An 8,571-nucleotide genomic window follows, 5' to 3' on the forward strand; every position below is an offset into this window, starting at 1 on the left:
GTGAGCGGGGCTTCCGGTCGGCCATGTTGTGCCCCGGGGCTCGGCGGGAGCTGTAGTTTTCGCGCACTCTGTTGCCCGGCAGCTGCGTCGCTGCCGGGGGCGCGCGGCACGGCACAGTCCTCGCTACCGGCGCGGGCCCCGCGGCGCAGCGCGAGGGGCGGTTTTGTGGCGGGCTCGTGCGGTTTCCCGCGGGCTGCCCGCGGCTCCCCCAGGATCGGTGTGCCCGTGGCCCGGCAGTGCGCATGCGCAGTGGAGCCCCGGTGCTGCCACTGCAATATGGCGGCTGGAGGGGCGAGATTGCTGGCGGCGGGTGAGGGCCGAGGGGAGTGGTGGGGCGGGGGTGTCTGCTGCCCGCCGGCCGCCTGGCGGGGGCGGGACGGGAAGCTTCACTCCGCCGCTGCGGCAGGGTCCCGTTCCGCTGGAGGTGAGGCGGACCGGGGCAGCCCCGGGCAGTTCCCCGAGAGCTGGTAGAGGGGAAGAGGGGCAGTTGCCGGGCGTCTCCGCAACTCGCCAGAGCTCCCCCTGAGCCGGCTCTGGCTCCGCTCACCCGGTGCAGCTGCCTCGAGCTCCAGCACCTGCTCTGAAGCCTGTCCCGTAGCCCCAGGCCACCGCCAAGCCCTGTGGTGAGGGCAGCAGGCTGGCCCTCGGTGCATCTGCAGAAGCCCCTGTGGAAGGTGGGACTCCGGCCGGGGGCGATCTAAGGTAGTAATGGTCAGTGCTGCTTCTTTCCCTCTTCCAGAGACCGTGCTGAGGCCGCGCTGGTCTGTTCCTGTCCTGGGATGCTGTTCACTGCACCCACCTCGGGTTTGTGTGGGGTGTCTCTGCCTGGCCTTGTGCTTCTCACAGCACGGGGGCAAAAAGGGACAGGCGGAGCCCTTCCCGGCTGTGGACCGTGGCCAGGAGCTGCTGAAGCTGGAGAGGCCAGAGAAAGGGAAAGAACGAGAAAATCAAGGCTATGTGGGCAGCACCCACCTCCCAGTGCAGGAAGAGAGAGCCTGCCTCTGGGTGAGGAAGGAGCCCTCTTCACAGTCCGCAGCAGGCCAGGCCGCCAGCGTGCACCCAGGGTCTGCGTGCGTCACCCCAAGCGCGGTACGGCCGCGTAGTGTGCGAGTGAGTGAGGCTGCGTGTGTCGGAAGCCTGGTCTTGTAAGAGGTGAGAGACACCCGCGTATTCTTTGAGGGGGAGGACAGCCAGGCGACTGGATTTTCAGAAGAAGAAGAGGGGCAGGAGGAAGGAAGGAGAAAGAAGCATCTGACCCGTCAAATTCTCCCGGCAGTGCCGAGAGCGAGAGCTGCGGTGAGTCCTGGGCCTTCGGGGCCCTGTCACCCATCTTGTGCGTCCTGGTCCCTTCCTGCCCCTCTCCTGGACCTCTCTCTTTTCCATGCTGCTGTTATTTCTGCCCCCCCCCCCCCCCCCCCCCCCGACCTTTCCTATACCTCTCCTTTATTCTTCTGTCCTGCTCCTCCGTCCTTCCTTTCTCACTTTCTCTCTCTTGTCCTACTGCTCCCTTTTCTCATTTCTCTCTGCGCTTTTGTCCTGCCTCTCCCTCCTTTTTTTCATCTTCTGTCTCTGTGCTTAGTGCCGTCGCTTTTTAAATTTTCATTCTACGTCTTTTAGTTTGCTGTCGCTATTTCGTGTTTCCTTAGGGCCGTCGCTTTTTAAATTTTCTTTTCTGTACCTCTGTTCTAGTTCGGTGTCCCTGTGTGATCATTTTTTCCTTTATTTCACCAGTGCCTGTTGCTTTTAAAATGTTCTTTTTCCCTTCAATGTCTTTTTAATGAGTTCTTCTCTTTCCTTAATGCCCTCTCTGTCTTTTTAAATTGTCCCCTCTTTTGTTTGACGTGGCTACTTTTTAGTTCCAGGGCGTGGTTGGACCAGATGACCTGCAAGAGTTCCCTTCCCACCTCAAACCGTTCTGCAGTTCTGGAGTCACAGCTGTCACATCCAGGGCCATGAGCTACCACAGGCGTGAGAAAGTTGCCCCAGGCTTCAAGGCCATCCCGAGCGCCTGCTGCTTTACTCCGGCTGCAGCGCTCCTGAAGAAGAGGAGAAGGTAATTTTGCAGTGGTCAGGGCTTTTAGGGCTCAGTGGTCGTGCTCAGTGGGTTGCGTGGTTGGGTGGTTTGAAGGACAGTCTGAGAGGGTGTCTGAAATGCTCTTGCAGGGTGGAGGGAGGCAGGAAAGTGGGGGTTAGAGCTGGCAAGGGACTGCCCGGGCTGGGGGGCGGTGTGCCCATGGGTGCCAGTACCTCAGCTGCTGTGTCGGCATTGCGGGAGCCGTGGGCGTCGTGGACTTTACTCTGCCTCCCCCCAGAAAGCTCTGGCTGACGAAGTTATGCCACAACAGAGACTGCAGCTGTCAGCACCACGGGATGCTGATAACGACCAGCACAGGCCTCGCTGTACTTTCGTTTTCGCTGCTGCTTGCAATGGATCTGCAGTGGCCTTTGATTTGCGGAAAAAGACTCTACAACTCGAAATGGAGTTATAAAGCAGGTATGTTTTACTCTGGCCGGGGTGCGAGGGGATTTCTCCACAAAGCTTGCACATCAACAGCACATTTTACCAAAAACTTACAGAGTGTGGAAACACATATTCACTGGATTACATAACACAAACATACATATGCATGAATAAGGCTGGGTTAGTTCTAGAGGCTGGTGTCAGCAGTTTATGTTATCTTTGCACCTGCGCATTGCCTCCTGGGGGGCGTCTTCGGGGTCTTTGGGAGGAAGGCTCGTAGTCTTTCTCACCTTGTTTTTTCCCCGGAGCATGCGCAGATTCTCTTAGCCAATTTCTTGAACAACAAAAATGTTTTTCAGCGGGTTTAATCATGCTATCTTATTTAAGGGAAGCGATGAAACTTCTACCATCCGTATATGGCTATCTTTACTCATTGCCGAGGCCCAACTAGTTAGAGCACACCTGATCCTCAAAGACAAAGCCATGATATTTTGCTGAACACTGCAGTTCTTGGTAGATTTTCACAGTAAACTGCTTTGTTTTGATGAACACAGTAGTCCTTGGTAAAATTCCACAGAATAGTCTGGGCAAGCAGGATTGTTAGCAATATTAAAAAATACTATAAGTAATACTATAACTTGCTAGAAGTAAGTAAATAAATTGTCTAAGCAGTTTTCTACAAGTAAATAAGTCTTCCCCCCGCTGCCCCCCCCCCCGCCCCCCCCCCGCCCCGAGACAGTTCTCTTTTCTTTCCTTGAAGAACATAGATGGTGGGAAAGCTTATTTGGACGGTCACCACCACCAACAGGACTCGGTCTGATTTTCCTAATTCTAACTTTATTATGTTTACTACTTCTAATAGTATTGTATATTAAGGTTTGGAGGATGGTTAAACAGATCACTCAGTTACAAAAGTATCCCTGTGTGTATACTTCCCTAAAATATTTTTTTTTTAATAGAAGCTAATAAAACACAAACTTGCCTTCAGTTATAATTGGATTATGGCATCATCTGTTTATAGGCATAGAGGCAAGAGGCAACCACACCGCCACTCTCTGGACAAGATAAATTGACTTTAGTCACGGGGTGGATTGTGGTGGTGCAATTCTTACCCCTCCCCGCTCCTCCTTGTTGGGCTGCTTGGTGCTAGGTGTGATTCCACCCACATTCCCCCGAGCTACACACCGATCTGGGGAGATAAAGCAATCATCTCGTCCTCGGTGTCTTTTGCAGGGCTTTTCCCAGCTGTCATTATGCTACTTGTCTGACTTTGGCTCACTCTTTGACATATGATTTCCACTGCACTCGCAACAGTCGTGGCTGTGTAATAATGTTCTCTCTTGTCTCCTTAACCTGCATTGCTCTAAATTTCTCATCTCCCGGAGTTTTGCTCGCTATTGGTGTGTGTGAAGGTGCCTTGGCTCTAAAAAGATGCCTGACGCATACTGCTTACATCTCAGAAGAGCCACAAGAAATGAAGTACTGTAGCCCAGGTAATAGATTGTGAGGGCGGGAAAGTGGCTGTGGGGGGCAGAGCGGCCGCCTGAGGGGAAGGGGGCAGGACCTGCCTGTGGGAAGGGCGAAGGGCGGGAAAGTGGCTGTGAGGGGCGGAGCGGCTGCCTGAGGGGAAGGGGGCGGGACCTGCCTGTGGGAAGAGGGAAGGGCGGGAAAGTGGCTGTGAGGGGTGGAGCAGCCGCCTGAGGGGAAGGGGGCGGGACCTGCCTGTGGGAAGGGCGAAGGGCGGGAAAGTCGCTGTGAGGGGCGGAGTGGCCGCCTGAGGGGAAGGGGGCGGGACCTGCCTGTGGGAAGAGCAAAGGGCGGGAAAGTGGCTGTGAGGGGTGGAGCGGCCGCCTGAGGGGAAGGGGGTGGGACCTGCCTGTGGGAAGGGCAAAGGGCGGGAAAGTGGCTGTGAGGGGCGGAGCGGCCGCCTGAGGGGAAGGGGGCGGGACCTGCCTGTGGGAAGGGTGAAGGGCGGGAAAGTCGCTGATGGGCGGAGCGGCCGCCTGAGGGGAAGGGGGCGGGACCTGCCTGTGGGAAGGGCAAAGGGCGGGAAAGTGGCTGTGAGGGGTGGAGCGGCCGCCTGAGGGGAAGGGGGTGGGACCTGCCTGTGGGAAGGGTGAAGGGCGGGAAAGTCGCTGTGAGGGGCGGAGTGGCCGCCTCAGGGGAAGGGGGCGGGTCCAGCTCTGCCAGACGCAGCCAGGAGCCCAGAGCAGATGAGTGCCCGTTGCAGTTGTCCCTGCGGGAAGCACTGGAGCACCAACTGGGTGGGAAAAGCTGATCTGTGAGGTTTTTTCGGGGGGGGGGTGGCGGCGGCGCGGCCGGGATTGGGGTGGTGCTGTGATGAGCTCTGTCCACGGGCCGCCGTCCCTCTCAGACCCAACGGCGTCCCTCTCAGACCCAACGGCGTCCTTCTACCCTTGCAACAGCTGGTGGTGGAGAAGAAAGAAGAGACAAACATCGCGTGCGGAAGGATCCGCAAGGCAAGAGAGAGCGGCAGGAGGAGCGGAGGAAGTCTGGGCAACAAGTGGAGGAAAGAAAAGGGCACTCTGGGCAAAGTGCCACTGTGAGGGGCGGAGCGGCCACCTGAGGGGAAGGGGAGCGCCGTCGCCGCGGGGCAGGGTGGGGGTGGACTGGAGCTGCCTGGGGGGGGAGCGCCGTCGCCTCAGGGGCTGAGGAGGGTCCAAGGCCCCGCTGGATGCAGCCAGGAGCCTGGAGCAGACGAGTGCCCATCACAGTCGTCCCTGCAGGAAGCACTGAAACACCAACTAGGTGAGAAAAGCCAATCTCTGAGGTTTTTTTTGGCCGGGGGTGGGGGGTGGGTATGGGGGGGGGCACGGAGTGCTGTGGGGACCTCCCTCCGGGGGCCGGCTTCCCTCTGTGCTCCGGGTGGGGGAGCTGCTGCCTGACTGCACCCTCCTTCCGAGCAGCAGCTCCTGGAGAAGAAAGACGAGGCATCGTGAGGATTGGCAAGCTGAAGGGAGGAGTGGGGCAAGAGAAGGGAGCTCTGGGCAAAGGGGCTTCCCCGCTACCAGGGCTGCGGTCACACAAGACCATTGCTGGCACCTTTGGTGCCCTGGCCGGCACTGCACTGGGTGACCTTCCTGTAAGCAGGGCTTGGGTCTCTGGCCTTTTGCCACCTTGCCCCACGGTTTGGCTGCCTGGAGAGAAGGGTGGCCCTGTCAGGAGAGTGAGCGGCGCTGTCTCCGTGCTGAGAGGGAAGTGGGGCTCTCCAGACCCCACGCCCACCCTGTAAGCAGGGGAGGGCTGTGTCCCCGGCCCTGGCGGTTTTCTGGCTGCTGGCAGCCTGGCCAGCGTGGCCCCCTGGAGTCGGGGCGTGTCACGGCATTTGTCCCTTGGCCACCCGTGAAGCCCCGTGGCACGTTGAGTCCCTGTGGCCTCCGTGCATCCTGGGGGACAGGTCTGGGGCTCTGCTCTCCTGCTCGTGGGAAGGGATGGCTCCCCAGACACTGGCTGCGCAGAGCTCGCTCTCTCTTCTGGGAAGTTTTGTTTGTCCCTGTGTGTGTCTGTGTGTGTGTGCCTGCCTGTGTCTGCGTCGGTGCGAGTGAGCAAGTGAATGAGCTTCTCGTTTAGGCCCCTGTTGAAATCACTGCAGCGTACTTAGCTTAAACTTCCCAGGAGGGAAAGAAGGGCTCTGTGCAGCAACAGGGGGTCGGTCCCCTCTGAGCCCGCGAGCGGAGGGCGAGTCCCGGCTTGACCCTCCTTTCCAAGGACAGAGCGATGCTGCGTGGCCGTAGCACGGCCAACGTGCGACCCGCCTGTAGTCAGGGCCCGGGTCTCTGCCTGGGTGGCCGCCTGTCCTGGCTGGCGACCTGCCAGCGTGCCCGCCCTGTACTCGGGGCGAGTGCCACGAGCCGTGGAGCCCTCTGTCCCCAGGAGCCGCTCGGCTGCCCTGTAATGAGGGCTGGGCAGGCTGCTGTAGGCAGCCAGCAGGGGCTACCCTATAAGTCTGGGGCTGCCCTGTAGGTCTGGGGCTGGCCAGTGACCTGCAGGCCCGGGCACTCTGCAGTGCTGGCAGCGGCTCGAGCCTCCTGTAAGCAGGGGTGCAGCTTCTTTGGCCACCGCTTTGTGTGCCCAGCTCCCATTTGTCCAGAGTGCCTGACTCTGAGCCCAGCTCCAGTGCCAGCTGGGACTGCACGCATGGCAGCCCCGGAGCACCGATTGGATGAGAAAAGCTGATCCGTGAGGTTTTTTGGTGGGAGGGGGTTGGGGGGTGTTAGGGTATAGGGAGTTGCGGGTGGGAGGGCAGCCAGGATTCGGGTGGTGCTGTGGCAAGCTCTGTCCGGGGCCGGCGTCCCTCTCAGACCCGATGGCGGTGTCCTGGCCTTGCAGCAGCTGGTGGTGGAGAAAAAGGAAGAGACAAACACCGTGTGCAAAAGGACCTGCAAAGGTAAGAGTGGGGGTAGGAGTGGAGGAAGTCTGGGCAACAAGTGGAGGCAAGAGAAGGACACTCTGGGCAACGGGACCTCCCTGTCACCGGGGCTGCGGTCGCGCAAGGGTGTCACCAGGACCTTTGGTGCCCTGGCCGGCTTTGTGCCAGGTGACCTCCCTGTAAGCAGGGCTCAGGTGTTTGGCTATTTGCCGGACTTCTTGCCCACCACTTCTAGTCCTAGCACACTGTTTTGTCCTCCGCTTTTTTCTGGCCTCTACTTCCCTCCAGCCTCCCACCCCATTTTGGCCTCCACTTTATTCCGCCCTCTACTTCCCTCCGGCCTCCCACCCCATTTCAGCCTCCCACCCCATTTTGGCCTCCACTTTGTTCTGACCTCTCCTTCCCTCCGGCCTACCACCCTGTTTCAGCCTCCCACCCCATTTCACCTCCACTTTTTTCTGGCCTCTACTTTCCTCCGGCCTCCCACCCCATTTCGGCCACCACTTTTTTCCGGCCTCTACTTCCATCTGGCCTCCCACCCCTTTTCGGCCTCTGACCCCTTTTCGGCCTCCACTTTTTTCTGGCCTCTACTTCCCTCTGGCCTCCCACCTCGTTTCAGCCTCCCACCTCATTTTGGCTTCCACTTTTTTCTGGCCTCTACTCCCTCCAGCCTCCCACGGCTTTTCAGCCCCCCACCCCATTTTGGCCTCCACTTTTATCTGGACTCTACCTCTCTCCGGACTCCCACCCCATTTCAGCCTCCCACCTCTTTTCATCCTCCACTTTTTTCTCCGGCCTCTTCTTCCTTCTCGCCTCCTACCCCGTTTCGGCCACCACTTTTTTCCGGCCTCTACTTCCCTCTGGCCTCCGACCCCTTTTCGGCCTCCACTTTTATCCGGCCTCTACTTCCCTCTGGCCTCCCAACCTGTTTCAGCCTCCCACCCCATTTTGGCCTCCACTTTTTTCTGTGGCCTTTGCTTCCTTCTGTCCTCCCATCCCATTTCAGCCTCCCACCCCATTTTGGCCTCCACTTTTATCTGGACTCCACCTCTCTCCGGACTCCCACCCCGTTTCAGCCTCCCACCCCATTTTGGCCTCCACTTTTATCCGGCCTCTAATTCCCTCCGGCCTCCCACCCCTTTTCAGCCTCCAACCCCATTTTGGCCTCCACTTTTTTCTGGACTCTACTTCCCTCTGGCCTCCCACCCCTTGTGATCCTCCCACCCCCTTTTGGCCTCCACGATTTTCTGGCCTCTACTTCCCTCCGGCCTCCCACCCATTGTGATCCTCACACCCCATTTTGGCCTCCACTTTATTCTGGTCTCTCCTTCTCTCCAGACTCCCACCCCGTTTCAGCCTCCCACCGCTTTTCGGTCTCCACTTTTTTCTCCCGCCTCTACTTCCCTCCGGCCTCCCACCCCGTTTCAGCCTCCCACCCCATTTTGGCCTCCACTTTTTTCTGGCCTCTACTTCCCTCTGGCCTCCCACCTCTTTTCAGCCTCCCCCATCCATTTTGGCCTCCACTTTTTTCTGGCCTCTACTTCCCACCAGTCTTCCACCCCTTTTCCGTCTCCCACCCCTTTTCGGCCTCCACTTTTATCCGGCCTCTAATTCCCTCCAGCCTCCCACCGCTTTTGGCCTCCACTTTTTTCTCCGGCCTTTTCTTCCTTCTCGCCGTCCCACCCCGTTTCAGCGTCCCATCCGTTTCGGCCACCACTTT

The 8,571-nt window shown here is 58.7% G+C and overlaps 1 protein-coding gene across 2 annotated transcripts; it reads left to right on the forward strand.

The window, feature by feature from the left end:
• The first annotated feature begins 275 nt into the window (after positions 1-275).
• On the forward strand, positions 276-5,059 carry LOC141941589 (uncharacterized). 2 transcript variants are annotated; one of them, XM_074864560.1, is made up of 7 exons: positions 276-310; positions 740-1,089; positions 1,180-1,296; positions 1,857-2,053; positions 2,313-2,494; positions 3,847-3,954; positions 4,888-5,059. In XM_074864560.1, the coding sequence occupies exons 1-7, from the start codon at positions 277-279 to the stop codon at positions 5,046-5,048; spliced, it is 1,149 nt and encodes a 382-aa protein (XP_074720661.1). In that variant the 5' UTR covers position 276; the 3' UTR covers positions 5,049-5,059. The 2 variants fall into 2 exon arrangements, with proteins under 2 accessions (XP_074720661.1, XP_074720662.1); XM_074864561.1 differs by lacking the exons at positions 3,847-3,954; positions 4,888-5,059 and adding an exon at positions 3,483-3,815.
• Positions 5,060-8,571: the final 3,512 nt, after the last annotated feature.

This window comes from Strix uralensis, chromosome 3 (assembly GCF_047716275.1).
Source record: "Strix uralensis isolate ZFMK-TIS-50842 chromosome 3, bStrUra1, whole genome shotgun sequence".
NCBI lineage: Eukaryota > Metazoa > Chordata > Aves > Strigiformes > Strigidae > Strix > Strix uralensis.